The sequence below is a fragment of the Melospiza georgiana genome, chromosome 6 (assembly GCF_028018845.1).
Source record: "Melospiza georgiana isolate bMelGeo1 chromosome 6, bMelGeo1.pri, whole genome shotgun sequence".
NCBI lineage: Eukaryota > Metazoa > Chordata > Aves > Passeriformes > Passerellidae > Melospiza > Melospiza georgiana.
Window position 1 is genome coordinate 16,025,522 of NC_080435.1, and position 26,439 is coordinate 16,051,960.

Sequence of the window (26,439 nt, forward strand, 5' to 3'; positions counted from 1 at the left end):
GTTGACTGTTCGGCGGTGCGGCGCTCGGCCAATCGGAGCGCGCGGGCGGGGGGCGCGCGGGGCCGCGGGCGCGCGCGAGGCGAGCGCGTGATGCGGGGCGGGGCGGGGCCGCAGGGGACGGCGCGTGCCCGCGCCCTTAAAGTGACAGCAGCGCCCCTTTCCTGCCCGGCTCCTGCAGAGGAAAGTTATCCCCGGGAAGCCCGGGAACCTCCTGGGCTCTGTGTGCCGGCCCCGCTGTTCCTCCAGCAATGTCAGCCCCGCGGGAGAACCGGGCCTGTGACCCTGAGGCTGTGGGCCTGTCCCAAGCACTCACAGTAGTGTCACCCTTCATTGTCACCAGAAACCCTCAGCTCATTCTTCTGCCCCTGGGTAGAATCGGAGCATCTCCACCACCTCTGACCTGTCCTCAGAAGGACACAGCCATGACAACATTCCAGCTGGGTGGGCTATCCACCATGTCAGCAATGAGATCCCTGCACGTCTCAGGAACTGCCATTTGTCATGGAGATGATCCATGCTGGGAGAGGATCCAGGCGGTTTCTGAGGCACCGTGCCTGGCCTGGGAAATGAGAAATGTTCTGCTGCTGCTGCTGCTGCTGCCTTACTGCTCCTCCACAGCAAAGGCGGTCAGGGCAGTGCCATCTTCGGCTCAGACACAATTCCCTGGTAGAGCAGCCGGGAAAAGCCCACTACAGCCCACATTCTGTGTGCATGGCAGTCTGAGAGCATTGGGGAATTTCAGTGCAATTTCAGCACTAGGAGCCACCTCCAGAGTTTCAGTCATCTTTCACTCAATCTCACTCAAATTTCACTCAAAAAAAAAAAAACAAACCAAAAACCAAAACAAAAACAACCCCCCCCCCCAAAAAAAAAGAAAAAATAAAACCACAAAAACCAAAAAAAAACCAACCCCAATCATTTTCTCCTCTCAGGGAGTTCCCTTGTTCTAAGATGTTGTCTCCAGGGCTGCAGCTTGGATTTCTATAACACCTAGTGTTTGGAAGCAATGAGACCAATACTTTAAAACAACTAGTCAATATATTAATGTTGGATTAAATAATTTACAGTAGGAATTTAAGTTACAGGCATAACCAAGGAATCTTTCGTTAGATACCAATACTGTAATTAAAAAATGAGATAATTTTGAAAGAACTGCAGGAATGTTATAGCCAGTTGCACAAACAAGCAGTTTTGGTGGTCCAGAGGATATGTTCAGTGGAATGCCCCCCTTCTTTACATTGCTTCCAGCTCCCTTTCCCTGTTTTTCCAAACAAGTCCTTTTTCTAACATCAGCAGGTTAACAGCTTCCTTGTTTTTCCAGTAATCCATAATTTTGAGACCTTATTCATAGTAGTGACTTTTTAAGGTCAGGTATGCATTCATGGTAGTGACTATGCTTGATTCTCAGTGCTCCAAAGAAGAGCATAATGAACTCTGAGAGAAGGGCTTATCTGAAGGTATTCCTACTCCACACTTCTGTGCTTGCTGCTGGCTCACAGCTATCAAGTATTCTCTTAAGATTTTTCTGTCAATCTCCATTTTGTTAAAAGCCGCTCAGATGCTGAGTACAACTTCCAGACTTTGTCTCCTACAAAGATGCCAGACGGGTGTGAGATCTAGCTGCACCTTTCTGTGCTTGTTTATCAAGGTAGACACACATTTCACTTACACCTTTTGATTTTCAGTGCCTGTCTCCAAGGGCATTAACTCTCCCATGGTCAGTGAGGGATTTTTGCTGACTGCTGTCTAACCTCTTGTAGCACAGTGCTAGACTCCATGACAGTGGACAAAGCCCAAGCTGTGGAGTCATCTTGCTGCCAGGTGCTGCTCCCCTGCAGGGAGCTGCACAGGGATATCTGCTGAATCACCCTGGCTCGATTTAAGCACCCAGCCTCACATTCAAGAGCTGGGAGAACCAAGGAGGGAAGGGATTGTGCCAGAGCTGCCAAGCAGATGCACTTGACACTGCAGAGCAAGCTTAGGCTGAGGTCTGTAAGTGGCATTAAAACTGTCTGTGTCTTGTGCCCTTGGGTGGGTATTAATGGAAACTGCTCTCACTGGGTGAGATGCCAGACATTCACAGCCTCATCTGAGATATAAGATTTCCTCAGTCAATGATTTTTCCTGCAGGGGAGGAAGAAGTTTGATCATTGCTAAGCAGAGCCTTGGCACTAAGTAGCTGATGTGCTTCTTAATTAATGTGTTCTGTCTCAAGGCATGTTAAGTATATATGCATGTGGTACATATAGAAATTGCCTTGTGAAATCAGAGTGGAGTGAAATTCCTTCCCATATTTGTGTGGTAGAAGTTGTGTAATAAAGAGGCAGCTGAAGTTGGTCCAACAACTACCACTAGCTGAGAATGCTTCAACTTACCTTCCATTTATTTTTCTACATTTTAAGCTTCTATGTGACAGCGAATTGCTTATTTGCGCACTTAAAATGTACCAGAGCCTCTGTGCAACAGGAGAACAGCAAATAAAAATGTTGTTATAAACAGGTCAAAGAGAGTGCCATAAAGGTAATCAGCACTCACCAGTTGAAAGTCTTTGAAAAGATTGGTGGCATCAAGCTCACACTGAACAATTCACAGATTTTTTCTACCAGTATCTGAGCAAACTGAGTGATGGGAGGAATTTGTTCTCCTGAGTGGAGCAGTATTCACATTTGACGTTAATGGGAATTTTCACATCAGAAAGGTTGAAAGGCACACTGAGCAAGAGACAAACAAATTTTGCTGCTGCCAAGTTTGGGCTTCAGCCAAGGGTGCAATTTAAAACAGAAACACCACTCTTTTATCTTCCCTTGCCATCTCTGAATAAATTCTTTGATAGGTGGGAAATGAAAAGCTCCATGCTGTCTGAGCAAGATGAGGTCTCTGTTCCAGAAAATTAAAATATTTTTAAATTCTAAGATTTTGCTATGAGGATTTTAATAATTTTTCATAATGCTTATGAAATCATACTTCAGACTGTCTTCCCTGAGAGTGTATATGCATACACAACCTTTTAAAAAAAAGCAAACACAAAAAACCCACCCCCCTCCCCCCCCAAAAAAAACCCCACCAAAAATTTAAATACTGTGTAGTCTGTCCACTCCCTTTTCCTGGCTGAGTGAGACAGATGACTAAGACACCACAGCCCATTGCTGTTGCATTCCCTTCTCCTGCTTGCCAGGTCTCTCTCACAAAGCAAGAGCAGAGGAATCCAATTAAGTGCCACCTTGAGGGATTGCCAGGGAATAGGCATTGTCTGTGCAATTCAGTAATCCCACATATCAATTGGCACACCCACACTGGAAAAGTCATCTGAAGCAGTGTGCATCCAAGCCTGGCTGCAGCATTCTTTGTTTGCTACCAAGTTTTCCTTCAGCAGGATTTTATGCATGCTGAATTTCAAAAAACATACCAAAGGAGGGAGGAAGCAGTGTGTGAATGTGGGAAGCATACAGAAAAACAGGAAAATAACCTTTGGAAAATGTGAGTCTGAAATGCTCCCAAGATCCCTGCAAGGAGAGTTGTCCCAGAAAGAAAATGAAGCAATTAGGAAAGAAAAAGGGCATTTAAAAAAACCTCATTCTTTTATATTGATATAATAATGGAATTGGATTAGGTTCTACTAAAAACATAGGAGAAAGAGAAAAAACCAAAATGTAAGGGCAAAAGCCAGGATTTTATCATGGAGACGTCATAAACTACAGCCCAGGACAGCCATGGATCAACAGCATTTTCTCCACAGTTAAATACTAACTCACTTTAAGTGCTGACTCAGATCACTGAAAACAATTTCTGTATTCAAATTCCTGGCACTATTTGACATTAAGCTGCAATTTCAGAAGCAGTATAGGCATGTCCCATCCTTCAAAAATGTCCTGAGTGCACATGCATCTTCAGGGAGCATGCTGGGAAGAAAATGATGAGCTGATAAGGCCAAAGGGAGTTGGGATCTAAAATACTGCAAAAAATGTAATTGAACCTTTCCTCTTCCCATACCACAGGATGGAGAAGGTGCCCTAATGGCCATGGCTGGCTGCTTAAAGTATCATTGTGCAGTTTAAACATGCATTTATAAAATTGATTAGAAATTAGCAGAACAATCAAATATTGAATGCAAAATTAGTTAAATTAGTAATAGCAAGCTAAAGGAAAAGTTCTGCAAACCACATTTCAAAAAGATGGTTGTGGAATAAAAATAAGCTTAATAGTTTCCCCACTACAAAGAGTTCACATACAAGTATTTCACAACAGATTTTATTTTCTGCACACAAGATGTATCTGCTTTACTGACCTTAACATTACGTATGTTTTCAAAGGCAAATACAGACAAATTAGAAAAAAACCCTACTAGACCTGTTACTCCAAATAATGTGTTCATTTCTCAGAAGGAGGAATATAAATATAAAAATATCAAGGAAAAGCAAAGATGTTTTAAGTCTTAATTACAAAAAGAAACATAGCCTGATCACTGTAGCATGAACTTAGGAGTTGAGAAAACAGAGGTGTCACAGTATGACTTTCTGCAGGTCACCTTGAGAATACTGAATGAATATAGTTCTGCAAATCAGACACTTGGCTGTTCTGTGCAGCTGTGAAGCAGGTGAGATATTTTTTAGGATTTCATGAACTTTAGTTCATTTAGTAGCTTCTGCCAGTGAAATGCATTGTTAGGCAATGAAGAACTCTCCCTGCAGTATAGTGTGATCATACTACATCAGAAAGGCTTTTATCTCAGGGTTAAATCATCATGTTAAAAACATCAGTCTTGACTACAGGGCAATGCCTAGCTATATTCCCCAGCTGCAAATCAATCCACAAACTGTATATCAGTAGGAAACCCTCTGTTAATTCCCCATGGCATGGCTCTGAACTGATAATTAGGGACTGAGTACTTTGGGTAATCAGGTACTTTGGCAGGGCTCCTGTTTCCTTGAAGGGATAGCTCCAAGGACACACCACCTCTGCCATCAGCCCTTCGTGTCTCTCCCAGCTGTTGGTTCAATGCAGGTGCATTGCCTTGTACTTACCCACTTGACTGCAATTGCAGGTTGATGATCTGTTCCCTTTTTCAACAAAGGGACTGTTAACTTCTACTATGCAAAGTGTTCTGGGTATACCTGTGAGTGTTTTTAATAACAGCAGCTAGAATGAGTATCATAGTGGAACTACCCACTTTTCCTGCTTATGTAAAGATACTAAAGTCATCTGGAAAATACTGTTCTTACTGTGGGGCAAATTACTCAGCTCCCTTTTAGCAATACATTTTTCTGACTGTAACATGGGGTATTAGATAGAGATCAGTATGCAGGACAAATTAACCAAAGCCTGAACAGCTAGAATGAACAAGAATCCTTATGTGGATTTGCTGACTGAGCAGCACCTTCACAAACAGAACTGGCAACCACATTTGCTATCATTGAGAAGAAACTTGTTACATGTTGGCTTTTTTTTTAATGATAGATTTTTATTACATTTCCAGATGACATTATTAACCCACGTAAACAGGAATTTGACTTTGCACATAATAGAAAGTGTAAACAGAAATTTAAGCAGCAGTATATGCTCACTTCTTCAATGGGAACCCAGCACTCGCCTTCTACATAAAAAGTCCTGTTGTTTTCAATTTGCACTTCCATTCTGAACCATTTGTAGATACTCCTTGTGTAGCTTTTCTTGGGTTTCATAAAGTTTCTTTAGCTTCTTAATTTGTCCTTTGCTAAGTTCTTTGCCTTCTGTATCATGGGTGGGAAATCCCTGAAATATAAAGAGGGAAAAAGAGTCAAAAAAAAAAAAGAGTATTTAAGATAAGTTCTTGGACTGCTTTTGTTCTCTATGGAATCATGTTTTAATAAGATAGGGAGATAATGTCATAATGACAGGCTGTCAGGAAGGGGTGTATCTTGACTAATTTTAGTCACCTAGAAGTTTGACAGCTAACTGACTATTTCTGAATGTTCCTTTCCTAGCAAAGTAAGAGGCATAAGGGTGTATTTATCTTCTGTCCTGAACCATGTAAGGGAAGCTTAGACCACTAACTTCTAGGTGGTTTTAGTTAAGAGAATAATGACTAATTCCTGAACAGATGGTTAAAATAATATTTTAATCATACTAGCAGATTGAATTCAAGGTTTAAAGCAAAAGCAGTAACATATTTATATTCTTGATGGAGAAAGTATGATCAGCATTTTTATGGACATTCTCCTTGCCTTGTAGGGGTATTTTCCAGTATTTATCCTCTGACTTGAATTTGTGTAGGTGAAAGGGAGAGGCAGAAGCAGGATCAATGACCCAAATGAAGTAGAAGTGAAGAAACAGTTCTTTATGTTTTCCAAGTAACCCTTTTATCTCCAAGGGGAACAATCAAGAGCAAAGTTACGCATACAGCCCCTTCAGAGAGCCTTTGCCAGGAGAGAGCAAAACAGTGGGCACAAGGGAACAGGGAACACAGGACCTCTCCAAAAATATCAGTTCTGGAAGAGCTGGGGAGTTTGTACTTGCAAATGAATACCCTGCCTTGCACCAGAGTAATAAGTCTGTGAATGAACATCATACACATTCCTACCCACAATATGTATTTTGCTTTGCAGTAAGGGGAGCCAAAGGAAATGTAAAATGAATGTACAAAGGACTGTAGAATGAAAACACCCTTGAAATGATGGCTAACAGAGACCTTGCTCCCCAGTGCACAATAAAATTCATATATCACATTTTCCTTCTCTCCTTCCCTCTTCTTGCTACAATAATAGCAGTGCCCTGGAGGTTTGGAACAAGATTGCTATAAACATGTACAAATAAGTATGCACAACTGGGGGAGGAAAACTCCTCCCTATATGAAGAGAAGTCTCTTACATTTTCATCAAACATGGAATATTTGTCAAGTTCCAATTTAAACATTTCATGTGGTGGAATCTTCATTTTTTCCAGTTTTGCTGCCTGTAATATAAAACATGCATTAACATCACAGTTAATTACTGACAACCTGTCACATATGTAAAAGGAAACATACATTATAATTTCAAAATCAAGGAGCATTCAATTCATAATTGTTTATTATGTGAAAAGAAACCTGGAGTGAGGAACAACTCAGTAGGTTTAGCAGTGCTTGTCTGAGGGAAAAACTGTTTAAACCGGTAGAGAACCACTTTATAAAACAGATACATTGCAGAAACTCAAAATAATTTGCTTATAAACTCCAAAAACTACATCTGAGTCTAGCTAACTTGGTTCTTTAGTCAACACAAAGTGAATAGCTGCTATCATAAACATATTCAGCAATTAACTCACTGCAAAGGGGAACCACCTTTCCCAAGTTTCTTGCTGACAAGCTAAGGTTTTAATGCAGGTCACAGAAGAATCAGATGCAGTAACTGCACTGAAAACAAACTGAACTCTCCCTTGTCTGTAAACAAGCACATCTCAGAATCTTTTCCATGTAATTTTTGCCCTATGCCGGGGAATAACCTTTATTAAAAAAAGAAAAAAGGTACTTGGAATTTGTGGCTGATAAATGCTATTTATCTTGTTTTATTTTTGTATGTGGTGCTCTCTAAAAGTTTTCGTCCTCTTATAACACAGGAATGTATTTCCTGTACTGTTAAAATCATCAGCATGGCAAACAATATTTTTTCTTATGAGTTCATCTCCTCTGTCCACTCCCCGTCCAAAGCCCAAAATCTTCGAGCTATGTGAATTTCAATCACAGAGATAAAACATTTCTCTGCTCAATCATAAGGAACAGGGGATTTCTTACAGAGAAAAAGAAAAAAAAAGGGGAAAAAGAAACCCTTTCACATATACCTATGATAATAGAAAGGGAATAAAATAATAAACAACACAAGCAAAATCATCTCTAACACTAACAAGCATGTAAGATGCTACTTTGTCAACTAGGTAATACTATTTACAGACTGAAATTTAAGCGCTACAAGTTCTTCTGTAATAAGTTTTTGCAGGCTTTAATTGTGTTTTCAAAACTGGCTTCTCTATCAGAATTGAAATTCCAAGCCTGAACTGCAAGCCAAAGGCATTCTGAGCAGGAAATTGTAAACAAAAAAAAAAGCAATGGAGACCTGGTCAAGGCTGGGCAGAGAGCCTGTGTTCTAATGGTCCTTCCTGCACGTGACCACTGCTGCCTACACTTTCCTTCAAAATGAGGTTACTTACTTCCTGCTGTTGTTTTTTCCTGGCTGCTTCTTCTTTCTTCCTTTTTTTCTCTTCTTCTATCTGTGAGAGGCAGTATTAGTGAGTAAAAGGTAAGGCACTATTCCATTTGGTTGTTTTCTACAAACCTGAGCCAGCTCCCCTGGGTATCTAATTACAGACAGAACTGGCAGCATGACCTGCAGCAAACCCACCATGCCTTATAATTAGGATTGTCTGATACTTCCCACTGTATGACTTTGATTTCTTTTGCTTTTATTCACAGTTAAACCAGTTCTAACTGTTCAGAATGCATTTTGCATGCAAAATGGATACCTATAATAGAATACCTAAAATAAATTGTCCTATCATTTTAGGGGGAAAACTGTTTTGCAAATGACTTTTTAAAAAGACTGTATTTCAGATATTTTAAGCTCTTGCCTCAAAATGTAAAGATATCACAGTTCCTCAAGCAGCAGTTGTATCACTTGATGTTCCTAGGGAAACAACTATCTAAATTTAACCAACTTGCTAAAAATCCCATCTTGCACTTGCCTGGGAGAGACCTGTCAGTTCTCTAAGTGTTCTGCCAGAACTGAACATAATGCTGTTGCCAGGGAAAAGGGACTCTGGCTGCAGTTCCTACCCAGCAGCATTAAACAAACTGCCTTCAAACGTCACTCTGATGAAAACATCTGGAATTGACTAAAATGACTTCTCCCTTTTCTAAAAAACACCAACATGGAAGGACAAATGTTGGAAAGTCTTTCATAGATTTCTAGTCATGATAGAATTTTATTATTTGGTAAAATTGAAGATGGACATATGAAGTGTTACTTTTAAATATTACAAAGTCAAATATTAATACTAGGAAGTGCCTAAAGCAGGGGATCTGTCCCAACCTTGTGCATGTGAATTTAAATTCACAAGCTTTACAGAGCAACATGAATTCTTGTCCCCACATCCTGAATATCTCACTAATCCATACTATATTAACTAAGATTTAGCCAGTACATTTTTTCCTCACCTATCAGATGAATATAGATTAGTTCTATGGAAAATGTTGACTTCATTTGTACAAACAAAAGAAGTCTGAATTATCTCTCTGGAAGAAAAATTCCAATGAGAAGCTAAGACAGTTTGAATGCAATCATATTGAACATGCATTATTATATGAAGATCTTAAAAAGCAATGAAATAAAAAATCTTTGAGGTATTCACTAGGTTCCATACAAAGTTTTCAAGAAGCTGTTTCAAAAAATTGGTTTTTTCCAACACACTTAAATTTTTTGTATCAATTCTCTTATGTCATCTTCTGTGTTGCTAGTCTATGATTTTTCTTATGAATTATCAAAGAAATGTAAAAACATCCATAGCTTACACATTACTTTCAATTTTAAAAATATAGGATGCTTAAAATAATTACCTTTTTCTTTTCTTCTCTTTCTTTCAATAATGTGTCCTTATCCACTAATTTAACCACAGTTGGAAGTCCTGAAGAAGCAAAAAGAGACAGATTAATTTCTTGATTAGCCAAAGATAAATGTATTCATCCTGTGATAATTGTTTTATTTTTGCATGCTAAATGCAAATACAACTCAGTGGCTACTCAAAAGTGACTAAGAAATTAGGTGCTACACAAAAAGGTGAAAAATATTGCAATGTATGTTTTTTTATTCTGTACATGTATTCCAATATACAGCTCTATAATATATATTAATATATATACACTATTATACATGATACATATTATGTGCTATTATATATAGTACATATTATACATATACATATATATATATATATATATATATATATATATATATATATATATATATATATATATAATATATATATATGGTGCACATATGATATGCCATAGCTCTGCAATACTTGAGTTTACTGAATTATTCTAAATTTGTTTTCCCACTTCTTAGGAAAACATCAGGATTATAAAAACAGATCCTACAAATTTTCAGGAGATAACTGGGTACCTTCATGATCTTCAAATCGAACTCCAAGTTCAGGCAGGATGTCATCCCGAAGAGCATCACTCAACTGCAGCACTTCAGTTACTACAGAGCATGAAAAATACTTTTAGTGAAGTAAAATTTGGCCAAAGTATAGTTTTGTACAGCTACATAGTTACTTCAGTGCAATTAAGAAATTGCCACTCTCACAGAGAGAGAGAAAGGTCTTTTCTTTTAATGTGATAACTAAACCCTGCCTTATTGCAGCCACATAAAAAAGCAGCATATTTCTTTGCAGGGACTTGAAAATCATAATTGTCTTCCAAGACATACCCTCACTGCTCCTGAAGAAGAACAGAAAGAAAATCCAAGGCAATTCAGAAATGATGCAACAATTCTGCCAGGGTATGGTGGAAGGGTATATGACTCAGGAAGATCCTAATGGTTACTATAGGATGTGCAATAAGAAAGGTTAAAAACCTAATTTTAGAAAATCACAAATTAACATATCCTGTGCTAAATCTAACACTGCCCTTTGAAGGACTATGATTTTGTTGATTTGTCAGAGGAGCTGTAATCCCAACACCCTCTTTATATTTCAAGCAATCTATTTACAGCAGAACAGAGAATTTTGGTTTAGCTTTCTGTGTGGTGACCAGGACATCACAGCTAATTATTTTTTTCCCCTTGCAAACTTACCAAAGAGCCTTTCATGACAGCAAAGTGTAAGAACTTAAGATTTAGCTGAAATATATGCTATTTTAAGGAGAAAACAAATCTTCATACAAGATAATTTTTGGATAAGAAATTGTATCAGTTGAGAAGCAGCACAACAGTTAAGAGGGATTAAATTCATCAAAGACGCCCAGTATGCTGCTGTTGTGAATTGTGGCATTTTTCATAGGCAGTCTGGTATTTAGGAAGAACACTTAGCAAATATAACAAGACAGATACTTGAGTTAGATGTGCTTATAATGAGCAGGTGTTCTCCCTTTCAGCAATTCTTAGCTGGTTAAACCCAAGAGGTACTCAGGGTCTCAAGGAGTGGAAGCTTCCATCCAGGGAGCTTCCTTAACACTGCACATTCTGGTAGATACAAGTACCATCCCTGAGCCTTCATCTCTCCCACAGCTCTCAGAGAGCTGCAAGTGAACAGCACTGACTATCCTAAAACCATGAGAAGGAGCACCCTGTTTCAGGGCATGGCTGTGCTCTGTGGCTCTCTTTGCACAGGAAACCACTGCAGTGCACAGAACATCTTCTGTTCTGCTGTAAACTGAGTCCTTGTTTCTCTGATCCACAGCAGTGACACACAGTGAGCCACAGTCATGTCTGATGCACCTCTAGATCAGCCATTAGGTAAACCAGGGATCAGATTCCCTCACTGGCTGTTGATACTAAAAGGTGTTTGCTTATCAAGAAACACTACTTATTCACCAGAACAGCATCTGCACAGTTACAGATGTTCACTTATCTAAAATCATGAATAATTGAAAGCTGAAGAAGAAGAAATCCATCAAGGAGAAACGTATAATGAAACATATTCTTTTTGAGAGTACACATGCTCTGATCAATTCTGTCATGCAGAGGAGTCAGCACCACACTTCTTAAAGCTGAGATGTGCCTGTTCTTTGCATGTGGCATCTCCAGAGCAATTATGTTTAGGATTGGGTAGGGGGTTGTTTGTGGGTTGCCTCAGGACATAAGGAGGCTCTCACTGAGGACAGTGACCAGGAAACCAGTGGGACCAATGCCTTATCACCAGTGCCCACCAACACCCCAGCAGATGGACACTCCTTGGGCCTGTGACTATTCCCCAGACCTCTTCACATTTTCTGTGAATTTCAAGCCAAAGAGCATCAGATGTGAAACAGATGCTGAGATGTTGTGAATCAGAACACTGTGATGGGAAGGAAAAAGAAGAGCTTGAAAAACATCTAGAGAATGCTGGATATAAAGACTGGCAGCAAAAGACAAGAGCAGGCAATGCTACAATGAGAGAGTTCGTCCCAGTTCCGGTCAACTCCTGACATATTTGGAAGAGGGCAGAAGGTGCAGTGGGCACTGTGAGAATTACTAAGTCCATATTTGAATGCTAACCATTCTGGATGATGTAACATTTTTGCAGAGTACATATATTTTGATTATTATTAAAAACCATAGCTTTAAAAATGGCTATTCTGTGAAGTGTTTTGTAGATACATTTTGAAAGTGCATGTGTGTGGATGGGAAAATTTGTAATAGAGGTTTACAGAGCCACATGTTTTTTATTTAACATCTGAGAATACTTAAAGCAATACTGATTGTTTTAAATAATATCTAACACAACCCTGCCAGCAACAGGCTATGATGGGGAAACTCCCTATGCCTACAGCCATGCAGAGGCAATATCCCCAGCCACTAATCAGAACAACTTTTACAGTAATTTAATGCTTCCTGCAAGCAAGAATTTAATAGGGGAAGGGAAAGAAATCTGTAATATGTCAGTGCAGGTCCTGCCAACCACCACTCAGCTTCCATATATCATATAGTTTAAAAGAAAGGTGCCTCCCTGGTCAAATTGCAGAGTGCTCCATACCCCAACCAAGCAGCCACTAGATCCAGTTTGATTCTCACTGTCCAGTGTATTTCAGGCAAAAAATCACTGCCTTCCAAGCAGGAAACTCAAGTGCCAGTAAACACTTGAGCCAAGTGTGTTCTAAAAATGATCTCTGTGATATTTAAACCTTACCACTGCTAAAAGCAATGATCAATTTAGCTCAACCATCATAAAGCAAGGGGAAAAAAAAAAGCTTCATAGGAAGAAGTATGTTAAATACTAAAAGACTAAAGCTCACATTTTTGGCTGAGGATATACACACAAACCTCTTGAATTAATTCAAGTTACAGAAAATATTTACTATTGGAACTATTGGAACTTATTACTAAGCCTGTTTCTCAGCATCAATTAGGCCTATAAGAGTTTGACAATAATAACAGAGTAATTACATTAGCAAATACAGTTTGTGCTTTTAATGTAAACTTATCAGCTTTGGAAGAACTCCAAACAGTAGCAGTATGAGAGTTCAGAGTCTTTTCCAGCTGAATAGGTTACCAAACACCACAAGTAATTTTTTGTTTCTGTGTAATATATGGGTTACTCGTATGTTTTATGTATATAAAAAACATGCCCTGTTTTGCCTTCACGCACAAATCCCAGTGCCAAAGTTTTAAGAAAACAAGAACCAAACACATGTTGAAGACATGCAAAATTCCACAGGGAACAACAGAAAATAGTAAGAGCTCCTCCATTAGGAAATATCAGTAAAATCAAAGAATGCTTAAAGGAACAACCTTGTTAACACTATGTAGTTCTGCTGCCAACAGACACAGCATGATCAAAGCTTTTCAGAGGGATTTAAAAAAGGCACCTGAAACTTCTAGCAAACTCCCAGATGAATTCTCCAAAGAAAACACTCAATTACCATCAAGGGAGCTACAATTCCAACTATTCTAACAAATAGTGAACATCTTGGGCTATTTAAATGCAGACACTATTATTGTGTAGCAATCTACACTTTCAAGAAAATGCAAGCTCCCCAGGGAAGAGATCATGGTACTTTCATACTTATAAAGAAGGGAGCACCCTAACCTAGAAAAACAGCAGCTACACCTCATCATTCCAGAACTTTTAGATTCTTTAGGATATGAAAATTAGTTTAGCAGCCTAAAAGGACACCCAAATTAAAGAGACAGGCAGCAGAGATGCAAAAATTCAAAGCAGCTCTGATTTAAAGATGCCTTACTTTTATTCTCTAAACAAGGAGAGACTATCAGCTGCCTCACACCCACAGCTCCATCCTGTCCCCCAGTTTGGTTCTTATGATCTCCAAGTCTCATGTGCAGGAAAAGTTCAGGAAAGTACAGAAAAGTCTCATGCACAGGAAAAAGTGAACTCTCACCTTTCTTCTCTCTGGCGATTTGTCGCACTCCTTCTCTGAACTCAGAAAGAACTTGGAGGTATGGCATCACTGTAGACTCAATCTGCAGGATCATTATTTCCATAGTTAGTTAATCATCATTTAGATATAAAACATGTCCCTAGCCACTTCATATTTATGTGCTGTTGGATGGAATCTGACCCTCAAGGCAGATGTGTATCAATAAAAATTGTCATTGCTCTATTGATGTCAAAGGATAGATGAAAATTTGCATTAGCTGTCAATTTTGTGCAGATAAAATCAGCTTGTCAAGTTCAGCCTCTCCATTCCTTTTTCACCTCCTTTCAGTTAGATCCATCACTTCCACAGGGTCATGCCACAATATATGCAGTGCAGGGATAAAAACAGCCCTCAGATAAATTTGCGCCTTCATGTACTGTGTTGTCTTAGGCCCAGCTGTTTATCAGATAATAATACCATGTCAAACACTTATTAGGACTAATTTTCATTAGAACCCAGATCTGTTCCTGAGATTTTTAGCTTATGCTAATTGCACAGACTGTGCAATTCTCTATATTCCTCTTACAACTCCCTCTCCCACCAGAAGTGGGGAAAGATTACTGTTGAATTATTTCAGGTGTAAGTAAACACTAGGCACAAAATCTCAGAGAAAAGGTCCTGTGAGTCTGGTCTCAATGGCAGTGAATAGCAGCAGCAAGCAGTTAGTAAACAGCAACAAAAACAACTACAGATGAGCTACAAAAACAACTACAGATCAGTAGTACAACTACACAATAACTACACTTCTCTGGAATCCCAAGAGGAAAAGCCAGGCCCTTGGGGGAAAGCCTAAACTAAAAGTTTAATTACTTTGGAGGGTGGGAAAAAAAATTGCCAACTTTTGTCTCCTCTACAATTTCCACACGTCTTTCCTGTCTGTTTAATCTCCATGACAAATTTCTGTGCAATTAAGGGACAAGATAGTCTGTCATGATGGAAAAGTGCCCCTAAGAAAAGAACCAAGGAGTTCTGTTACAACCTTTCATAAATGTGAACACTGAAATCATCTTCATAATCAGATCCAGTGCTGACAAGTCTGGCCCAAGGAAGAGACTGGAAAGTGAGGAACAGTCACATCTCCACTCCCCCACTGCACTGGAAATACCTCTTCATGGAAATAAAGTGGTATGGGGAAAGCAGACACTGTCATTACTTTATCAGTCATTTAAAGATGAAACATTTTTATTTCCACAACAACTAACTTGAGAGAAATGCTGAATTCACTTGGAAAATGATATTATGGAACTGAGGCTTTCTGACTTCAAATATCTTACATACACTTTTCAAGTAAATTACTGACCCATGGTAATTAAGTTAGTTTTTCTTTCAGCACTTCTGAATTGGATTATGTATTTTTTGGAGATACTGACTCAATTGGTTCTTTCATCTCTAATTTAGACAAGGGAACAACTGGCCTGACCCACAGCCTTCTGTAACTAATGAAAAGTTCTTGAACCTTGGAAATTCACCTCCTTGAATTTGTGCTAAGATAAATAAGAATTTGCATGGAAGACTGAAAGACAGTATAATATTTAATGAAACAGCCAAAATATTTGTGATATTATGCATTTTTGTATTACAATGCTTAACACTAGTAATGATCTGGGTGATAAAGACAAAAGCTTCTTGAGTGTAAGAATTGTTAGCACAAGACTCTTCTGACAACTGTGCTAAAAAATGTGGAATGTGTAAAACTTTCTGAAGAAAGGATGTTCTTTAATGTTTGTTTTTTGTATTCTTTCAAGCCTAATCAATAGGAAGGGAGATGTAATCCCTGAAACAGACAGCAGCTAACTGCAAGTTCTAAAAGTGATGTCTAGGCTTTACAAAAACAAACTACTTGTTGGTAGAATTGCCTTGTTAAGGTTTAGGGCTAGACATGCTACAATGATCTCAGACCTTAGGGGAAGTTAACAAAACTGGGGCAGAAGGATGGACCACTGATAGTGGACACAAAGAATGCTACAAAGAATTTACAGGCCACAAGGACGCTTGGCAGAACTCCCAAGATAAGGAAGAAACTCATAAAGCCAAGTCAGCAACTGTGCTGAATCAGCCCCCACTGGGTAAAAGGTAATTTCAAACACCAACTCAGGGACCAACAACTCACAAGAACAGAAAGACTGAGCATGCAGACTAATTAGCATGGGAAGCAAGAAAATTATTAACCAAGAGGGGATAGAATACAAATTAATAAGAGAATTACATAACTTGTACCCAGTGAACACAAGTTGCTTTGTTTGCCAAAATGCATAAAGAGTAAAAAGTTTTGATAGTTGGTGTGCTTGATTTGTGGAATACCACCGAGCATCCAGACTTGCACAACTCTGAAACAAATAATCAATGTTGCTCTTGAGGGTGTAATTACTGGCTTGTTGCACATGGGTAACAAATCCAGTTTTTGTGGACAACAACATGTGTTAGCACAGGTTTTTTTTGTTTTGCACAAGATTCTTCTCACTCTACTACCCTTGGCAGTGCTATTTTAAAGAAAGGACTTAGCCTCAAGCTATCATCAATATTTCCATAAAGCATATCTATTGGAAACACTGCCTGAAGTGTTAAATACAAATTTAATTTTAATTTTCCCTAAAAAGGTAAGTGTTTAAGTTCTACCTTTCTTCTAAAATTAAAAAAAAATCTGACCTAAATTTAAAAATCACTATTGATGGGTTATGTAGGCAATACAGAACATCTTCCTTATTATATTATTAATGGAAATTTCCACAAATAGAAGTATTTACATTGGCAATTATGGGATGAGTGTTCATTCCCATTCTTCGAACCATAAGCAAGCTTGCCAATTCTTTGATGACTAAGAAGTTAAACCTTTTTTTTACACCAGAAATGTTTAATTTACTCCTCCTAAGGAGGAACACAAACGTGCATGGTCACACCTTTAATGCAGAAAAATACATGAAAAACAGCACTGATGTGTCCACAAGAGATTTTTGGCACGAACTAAGTGTGGATAGCTTTCACATGGAGTTATTTATCCTGCCTGCACCAGAAAACATTCCAGGTATTCCAGAGCCCACCAGCATTTTCATCAGGTACCCCTCAGGTATTTCCAGAAAAATTCTGCACCCAAAACTGTTGGGTGACTAAAGCAAAACAGCCTTTGAAAGCCACATAAAAACTGTGGCCGCAAATGAGATCAGAAGAAAAGATTGAAATGTGGATAAAACTCCAGCTGCCTCCAGGCTGGTTTCTGGTGTACCACAAAGAACTTTAATCAGTATAATTACATTTTTGAAACTACTTAGCATACAAATACTTGTAATGAGTCTTTAGACTGTAGCATGTGCTGCCTGTAGTTCACATGTGGTTTAGGAAACAGACTCATCATTCAGGAGACAAGATAATTCCTTTTCTGGTTGCTATACAATTTGTCTGTCATTAAATCAAACAAACCTATAAAAACCCCAGTGCTTGTAAAAGAAAAATCCTGCTTCCTAAGCCAATTAATTACATCAGATTCAAAAGCTAAAAGCAAAAAGAATGCAATTCAGCTACATATCACTAATGTCATCACTTTAACCTAAGCTCTCAGAGGATACAGAGTAATTTTGTTTAGTGCATTTTGTCCTTCACTTACATTTATGTTTTGACTAGTCCCTCCAACAGGAAAACCAATTGCATCATCACTTTCTATGGCACCAAAAATCTGGTAAAGGAAAAAGAAAAGATTGTACACATCAATTCACAGGTATGTGAAAACTAAGCAAAATCACACATACTAGGCATTCAAATAGATCTCATTTAACCCAGAATTCACAACTCTGTTAAGATGAGGTTCTGATTTGTAATTGATACATACAAATTGATGCTCTGATGATGATCTGTAATTGATACATACATACACCATACAAAGCATTGGCTTTCAGATTTAGCTTTAAAGATGTCAGATTTGTCATTCTGACCTCATATTTTTTCTACTATCTAATTTCTCTTGGACATATTAGGGGCTCTCCACTATTCAAAAAAAAAAAAAAAAAATTAGCTGAAAGCATAATGCAATATGGAGAACTCAGAATTGTTCCTGCACTCACTGCAGCTTGGGTTGTTTTGGCTGGGGGATGTGTGGAGGATCTCTAGTTTCCTGTAAGATTTAAACAAAGACTGTACAGATCCCTCCATACTTGAAAATACAAGTTATAACTGCACAGTGCAATAGCAACATTACTCCTTGCTGTTACATACCTTTAGCATTTGAGTGAGATAGGAGCTGATGTTTTCTAAAAGAAGTCTGTTTGGCATCTGTCTGGAGGATTTCTTTGCAGCAATATAGGAGTTACTCTGGCTGACTAACGAGCGCATTTCTTCTAAAACCGAGCGGGTGTCAACATTGTCACACAGTGCTTCGTGAATTGCTTCTTTCTTCTCGTAAAAACTGAGATAAAAAAGATTCTTTTTAATTACTCATGACAAAAACCCTGCAATGTACTCTGAAAAGTCTCTGTTAGAAGAGCAAGGGGACCTAAAAGTAAGGTAACTTTTTGCTGGTTGTAGTTTGTATTTAAAAGAAACAGATGAACAAGAAAAAAGGCATTATCATGATGCTGTTTTACTGCTATAGACAAAGACAGGCAGCATAATCTAATTGGCAACAACTAACCACACAAATTACATCAAACAATTTTTCAGCAACTGGCCTTTTCATCCAAGTTTGTTGTTTTTTTTAAGCAGTATAAATTGCTTATTTAGTATCTTCTTTTTATTACTTTTTTTATAGTATTGCTCTCCTATCCCTGTGTACCAGCCAAGTTCTCTGTTTAGAAGCTTTCCAGGAAGAAGCACCAATCTGGAAGCTAACACAAAGTAAATTGTCATGAAAATATTATAAGTAGATAAAAGGAATAAATTAACGCAAATCTTTTCATGTTAGTGACATGTTAGTAGGTATAATAAATAATACAATATAATAAATATTAAGTATCATTTTCATGACACAAAGGTTTTAGGGCTTCAGACAATGTACTTTTTCCAAGAAAAAAGAAGTGGTAGAAGAAAGGAGACAAAACCAAATATCCACAAAGCACATCATCTATTTCTCCCACTTCTTTATCCCTTCCTTTTGACCTCTCCATTACTTATTATCTCCCACCTTTGGAAATAAAGGGGTTCTCTCCACCAACCTCAAATTGAAGATAAAATTTTCAGAGCATATCGCTACACAGAAACATCTGCACTTAATCCTTCAATAGTAACATTAGTGACCACAACAGTGAACTGAACTAGGAAACAATTTTAGCACTGCCATGCAAGATGCCTCTATTTTAAATTTCAGACAAAAAGGAATTCATTTAGGAAGCTGTCTGCATTACAAATAATAATGGTTGTTTTGTTATAGAAGTTAAAAGACTGCAAAATTTGTATAATTGTCTCAACAACATATTTTCAAACACTGGCACTGATCTTTGATGGTTTAGTCAGGTCATTTAACTTCTGTTTGTTACAGATAGCTTACTATACTTTGAAATATGTAAAATACTGTTTTTCCAGTATAATATTTCCAGTTGTATACACTGTGAATTATTGGTCATTTCTCAGAGAGAAAACAAGATTTCACATAGCGAAGAAAATGACAGCTATCTAACAAATGAGTTCTTTCCCTTCACAAACATGGCAATGAGGCATGCCAGTGTACTTAACATAAGCAAAAGGGAAATTAACAATTTAATCTATCCTTCATAAAGCTGTCCCAAGATTAAAATGATTGCTTGTGAAGAATTGGTATGTTAAGTGGGAATGCTACAGACAAATATCACTCTTCACATTGTAGATGATATGGTAAGGAAAAAGAATCAAAGATGAAGTGACACAATTCAGAGATAAGTAGGAATGCTCCTCTCACTTTTTGTTCAGCTCTACTTCTTGATTTTCCCATTTCTGAAACTGGCCTGTCACATCAGTGGGAGCTCGAAGAATATCCTTCACATTCAAAAAAAACTCCTGGAAAAGAAGAATATAGGTAGAAGTTGGTTTCAATTACACATAACCAATACTTACTATGAAAGGGGTCATTATTTCTTAATGAGACTCCTAAACTTTATGGGTTCAATGCTGTTTCAGCCAGGAGAAACAGCATTGTTCAAGACCATAAAACCCAATGAAGTAATTTTGCATAACTCTGTCAATCACAGTTGGACTGCAATTCGTTTTTATCTCTTGCCCTGTTACTACATGATACCCTATGATACTCTAACACCAAGCTGCTCACACAAAAAACCTTTTAAAAATGTTTAGGCAACAGTTCTTATGGCAGATTTTAAAGTGTGTTGCTAGAAATAGAAGCTGAAGAATAAAATAGCTTTCTATAAAGGATCTGTTATGAATGGGCATCCAGCTCAGTAAAAAGTCATTTTAACCTGATCTGTGGCCCAAACCAAACATTTTACATAAAAAGCAGAACAGCTACAGCTGGAGAGACCAAGATCAACAATTTCAAACTGCTGTACAGTGTCCTTGTGGGAAATGTGAGTTTAAATTATGGCTCCAAAATAACCAGGGGCAGGAACTGTGCCTAACCTCTCACACAAGGCATAGAGGCAATGGCTCAATGTTTGTGGTGAGGAGACAAAGTGGGAACAATATTCCTTCTTCCCCTTTGGCTACATTTGTGTAAAGCCTGACCTGGTAGAAATGTTGGAGAGTGTCTGTTGGACTGAGCTCTATAAGCAACTGAGAAATTGATCTTGTGTGTAAGTGCCAAGCTGCTCAGAGATGTCAAAACTTGGAGAGAGCACCCAACTGCAGAGAAATGTAGCAGTCATAGGGTTTTACAGAACTTGAGAGTTTGATGGTATCTAAATAAGCACTGTGCCATCCCACCTGATGGATTCAGAAAGCAAACCCAGTCTGGGAATATGGCCTGCATATCCTTGGAGTTCTGATCCTTGAAACATACATGGCAACACAAAGATTAGAGAGCTGGAGAAGAAATGGAAAACTTACATTCATAAACTTCTCATACTGAATAGCTGACTCCATGGTATTACTTGAATAATCCAGTGTATCCTTCCAAGAGTGCATGAGGAAAGCCAGCCGTAACTGTCGTGCTAGTAGCAGGTTTAAAATAAACAAGGAAAGTTTTTATAAGCTGAAACACTTTCATGGACTCCAATACTGCAGTGGCTAAGAATGTAATCTTTAAATTCCTTACTATCACTACATCTACCAAAAAAAACCACAACCACTACCATCCATGCTGATAAATACCAACAAGGATGAGAAGAATAAGGAAACTGTTCTAAAGTTAGCAAAGAAGACACCTGAAGTTACCCTGAATAAAAAAATAATCACAGTCACCACTCAAAGTACATCAAAGCCATTCCCATTCCAAAATAATTTTTACCTGTGTGTTTCTTCAGTGCATCTTTTATGGTAATGAAATTCTTCAAAGATTTGGACATTTTACAGCCAGCAATTGTTAAGTGACCAGTATGCAGAAAATACCGAACCCAGTGATCATTTTCGAAATATGCCTGCAGGAAAAAAACAAAACCCAAAGAAATGTTTAAAAGACTGTTTACATACATATGAAGTAGGAAAACTTGAGAGAATAAAATCCTGAGAATCAAAATTTGTGTTTATACAAAACACACATCAAGTTGAAAAAGCTGAATTAGGGGTTTGTGTAAGTTGCAGTCAAAGCAAAGCACGTTGCTCTATCACTGCAGGAAGGTCAGTTCGTTCACCTCAGACTGAGCCAGTTCATTGTCATGGTGAGGAAATCGGAGATCAAAGCCTCCTCCATGAATGTCCATCGACTCTCCTAGAACAGATCCACCCATGGCAGAACATTCAATGTGCCAACCTGGACGACCCTGTTAACAAAAAGGCATTACTTGGTTACTAGTGACTGTCTTCCTCTCCTGCCCCTGTCTCATTTCCTCATGCTGTTACTAAAAGTAAAAAAGATTCTCAATCTCAGCTTCACAAAAGGAAACTGATTAAAAGATCCAGCCTGGCAATCCAGCCTGTAATGTTCTGATTATCTTGCTTACTGTTCTTTTAAAAGCTACACTAATATTTTTGATCACAAGGGCAAAAAAAGGAAACAGAATTTACTGCAGATAAAGCTTGTCTATTAACAGAGGACAAACAACAAGTAACAGCCATGCTGACCCTGCATGCAAACTTCTGCTTAAAATGTATCACACTTGATACACATTCTAGATTATTAAATGAACGCTAACCACAGAACCTTAGGACTGAATATATAATCTCCACAATTTATACAGTGTTAATATGAAATAAGGCAAAAAAACTTGTGTAACTCTGCTACTTAAATAAGCGAAGAAAATCCAAATCCTTATTATAAAGTCCTTCCTTACCTTTCCCCATGGAGAGTCCCATGAGGGCTCTCCTGGCTTGGAGGACTTCCATAAAGCAAAATCATTTGGAGAACGCTTCTCACTTAAGCGATCAGCTGAGATGCTCAGGTCACCTTTCAAAAGGGAAAATGTAAATGTATACATTTTATACCAGCATTACTGATTTTTGGCATTGCTCTATCTCACATAAAAATAACCTTAAGAAAATCCCAAAACAACAAAACCCCAAAACACAAACGCCCGAATCACTGAACCCTCAAAAATCCTCATTATTAACCTTGATAATCCTTTGGGGTTTGGTTAATGTTTGGCTGACAAGTATCAGCTGCACATCTACATTCTCTTACCAAGCACAAATCCAATACTTCAGTTATAGAAAAAGAAATACAGAAAGAAAAAAACCCATACTCAGATACAAGTAAGACTGCAGATTCAATTCATTCCAAAGTTAGATGGATCTAAATTGAGACTATGATTGTCTTAATCTGATACAATCTGATCATAGAATATTTCTTCCCTAATCTCAGCTGCTGCACAGAATAGTTGGTATTTGTTCAATAACTACATTTACTCCTCTGTTACCTACTGCTCTATGAGTGTCCTGATTTCACCTGGTAAGAGTACTATATTAAAATCTTTTAATATTCTTTTTGTAGACTTTCTGCATGATTTGCTAAAACTATACAACTTTAGGAGCAGATAACTAATGAGTTCCATTTACTGAGCATTTTAAGTTAATCCTCTGCTATAGCTTTATTCAAAAAAATCTATATTTGGATTTGTTTAAACACAACAAAGAGCTCTCAGTAGTAAAGAGGAACCCAAATATTTGTCATGAAATAACCCCAGCCTGATATGGAAAACTCATGTCTGGCATGTGGAAGATCCAGGTTCAAGTCTTTGCTCCTACTCTGAGCCAAACGAATGGGCAAATAACTGGGCTATGGCCAAATGACTGAGTTATTCACAATTCTGACCAAAAAATCCCTCACTAACAAATAAAAAGCAACCCCAAACCATCCTAACATTTCTTGGTATTTTCCAATTAAAAACTTTTCCATTAATAACATTTCTTGGTATTTTCCAATTAAAAACTTTCAGGAAAGTACTGGCTCAAGCTACAAAACTTCGGCAAAGAAATTGGTAAAGGGAGTGCTGCAGGTAAATCATTAAGCTCTGATTGTGACTGATCCAAATGTCAGTGAAACCAGTTGAAGAGACCAATACATCATCAGTTTCTTCAGCAACTGAGCAAATCTTTACCTTCACCCTCTTGAAGAGCTTTCTGATCACCTACAGCTTCAGGCACCAACTTAGCATAGGAGTGTTTTTCACTGGCATCAAACTTCATAGTATCAAAGTATACAGATCCATTAGACACATACCTGAAAAGTTAAAGATCATTATTTAGCTAACTTTCTATCACAACTTAAGTGAGTTTTATCCCCAGAATGACTCCCATGAGTTTTCTAGTAACTCCACTCACATTATGGTACTGCTCAGTATTGTAAGTATGACATAGGTGAGCCTATGTTTGAAGGCCTTACCATATGAAGGCTTTGGAGAAATTGTTGGAAGTTATAATAAAATTATTTGAAGAGAAAACAGCAGCTATTGTTAAGCTTTTGAGAAGTATCAAGAAACAGTCATAAATTTTTACAAGTTGTAGTTCTTGTGTTATTTGCAACTGATTTCTAACTATTACACGTCAATTTTGGACAATGTTTGAGGAAGACCAGCAATCAAACACAGTTCAAGTGAATGGGACTTTGACTTTAATGAACAAGGATTTCACCCTATAGTACATCATAAGAAGCACATCAGGTAAAAATAACAGCTTTTTGCAAAGAAACCTGAAATTTCTTTATTTGATGAAGAACTGCTCCTGGCAAAGACTACTGTTGCAGATGGAAACAGAGAAAACAGCTCACAGCTGAAAGCAATCATTTGGGCATCCAGTAGCAAACTTACCCATAACCATTATCCACAATCTTCTTCACAAAATCCACAATTTCTGGCACATATTCACTAACCCGTGTTAAAACATCTGGAGGTAAAACCTAGAGATAGAAAGCAGAATTAAATATATATATATGGAAATATGCACTAAACATATATGTTATGTATTGGTTACAATTTTGCTCAAAAGCAAGTGATAATAAAATCCAACACTCCTATTTCAAGCTGAGCCAATGTGCTGTAGCCACTTTTCCTCAGCCTTTGAGGGGATTCCAGCTCTTCTGACAGAAGAGACAGCAAGTCCCTCTGATTTGCAGGTAAATAAATAAACCTTCACCGACCTGAACTACTACACAACATTTTATGTGTAACAGAAAAATCTCTTCTTGGTGGTTACCATCACATAATTTCTTAATGGCTGAATACTCTTAAGTAGGCAGTCTAAATGCTGAGGTTGGCAGGGATCTCTTGTGCAGCCAACAGGTTCCAGCTCAAACTTTTTTGGACTAATTTATAATTATTTCCCCATGTTGCAGCAGAAGAATGGCAAGGAGAGCACACATCAAACCTGGTCACCAATTAAGTGATGTGCAACAATAACCACAACAGATTTAAGATTGTTGGATGGAAACAGAGCAAGTGCTAATTTAACACCTATCTATTAATATTAAAGTAATTTTCAATAAGGCTGAAATTGAGATTCTTGAAAGCTAATAAGGAGCTAAATTGTTTTCTGGGTACTCTAAGGCATGGCACATACATCTTTAGAAGACAAAACAATTCATTTACTTACGTTGAGTGCTTCCATATCTTTATGAAATTCCCCTTCCCAGAATTTGGGGAGCTTTGAGAATATGGAATTGTCAGTCACCTGACTGCCAAATTTTGAGTCCAACCAGTCAGACAGCAAATCTTTGGCTTCTTCCAATAGTGTCTAGAAAACAATAATCATAAGAGCACCTGATCCAAGACTTGCCCTGTTTAAATTGTGCAGAGACTTGCCCTGTTTAAATTGTGCAGAAAGATCTTATTCTTAACAGAGAAAGAGAAATAAGGAATAAGACATTTGCAATGAGACACTTAATTGTGAATACAGAGTAATGCAGTTTTCTACCATATTTTTATCATATTGTTCTTCATAGATATAGATGAAACAACCACAGCAAGGAAGACAAACTGTTAAGTGGTATCTGTTTTGATACTGCTCACTTCAATAGGCATCTGGAGCTTATGCTGTAAACACCAGATGGGACCTGCAGTTGTATTACATTTTCTGTTCCATCACTGCTACTGGATAATCTAAAAAGAGGCCTTACTGTGCACATTGCTAAAAAGTGTCTGAAAGACTAATTTGGACATCAGCAAGGATGCCTTTTAGTCTTATATGAAAGGATTTCTATTTCTGACACTAGGATATAATGCAGAATGTATGATTGCTTAGATTTTAGGGTTTTTAAAAATTCCATTAGATCAGTATAGACTTTTATAAGCACTTGATATTAGAATAGCTGGGCTTTAAAAAAAAAAGTAACATAATTCAGAGACAGGTTCTTCTCAAGAAGGGAGCACATAACCACGTGTACCCCACAGTACTTATCACAAATAATCTGAAAACAAGAGAAGATAAAAATGGAAATAATTTACAAAAAGACAATAACTACTAAAAATAGTTATACTGACTGACTTGATTACTGGACAGAACCATAAAGTGAACATGAATGTTTGTCACTAAATGTAATTGTTTTTCATAAAAATAATCCTGAACACAACTTTGGGGAAGGTATTTTCCTCTCTGATAAGAAACACTTGTGTGGAAAAGTGCCACCAGTATTGGAACATCAGAAATGTGTGTTCAGTAACCTATAATGAAATTAATTCATCAAGACAAAAAAGTTAAAGTGTAAGTACATAAAAGAGCAAAATCCTCATTGAAAAGGTTAAAAAAAAAGTTATTGATAAAAACAGCATCCAAAAAGTCTGTAGTTGAACTGAAGAATCAAATTTCCTGTATTGAGTGCAAAGTACTAAAAATTCAGTCCTATCATTTCTCTTTTTATTAAT

General features: G+C 37.8%; 1 protein-coding gene across 2 annotated transcripts in view; it reads right to left on the reverse strand.

The window, feature by feature from the left end:
- Positions 1 to 4,234: 4,234 nt before the first annotated feature.
- The window catches only part of CARS1 (cysteinyl-tRNA synthetase 1), a 33,302-nt gene continuing 11,097 nt past the window's right edge, over positions 4,235 to 26,439 (reverse strand). For both annotated transcript variants that reach the window (XM_058026080.1, XM_058026079.1), the window contains 16 exons: positions 25,172 to 25,312; positions 24,391 to 24,479; positions 23,683 to 23,804; positions 22,420 to 22,532; positions 21,781 to 21,909; positions 21,438 to 21,567; positions 21,038 to 21,141; positions 19,938 to 20,035; positions 18,284 to 18,473; positions 17,679 to 17,747; positions 14,042 to 14,123; positions 10,125 to 10,205; positions 9,560 to 9,627; positions 8,158 to 8,217; positions 6,844 to 6,927; positions 4,235 to 5,748 (listed from right to left, as the gene is read on the reverse strand). In XM_058026080.1, the coding sequence (XP_057882063.1) occupies positions 5,614 to 5,748; positions 6,844 to 6,927; positions 8,158 to 8,217; positions 9,560 to 9,627; positions 10,125 to 10,205; positions 14,042 to 14,123; positions 17,679 to 17,747; positions 18,284 to 18,473; positions 19,938 to 20,035; positions 21,038 to 21,141; positions 21,438 to 21,567; positions 21,781 to 21,909; positions 22,420 to 22,532; positions 23,683 to 23,804; positions 24,391 to 24,479; positions 25,172 to 25,312 (1,695 nt within the window). In that variant the 3' untranslated portion in view covers positions 4,235 to 5,613. The remainder of the gene's footprint in view (positions 5,749 to 6,843; positions 6,928 to 8,157; positions 8,218 to 9,559; positions 9,628 to 10,124; positions 10,206 to 14,041; positions 14,124 to 17,678; positions 17,748 to 18,283; positions 18,474 to 19,937; positions 20,036 to 21,037; positions 21,142 to 21,437; positions 21,568 to 21,780; positions 21,910 to 22,419; positions 22,533 to 23,682; positions 23,805 to 24,390; positions 24,480 to 25,171; positions 25,313 to 26,439) is intronic.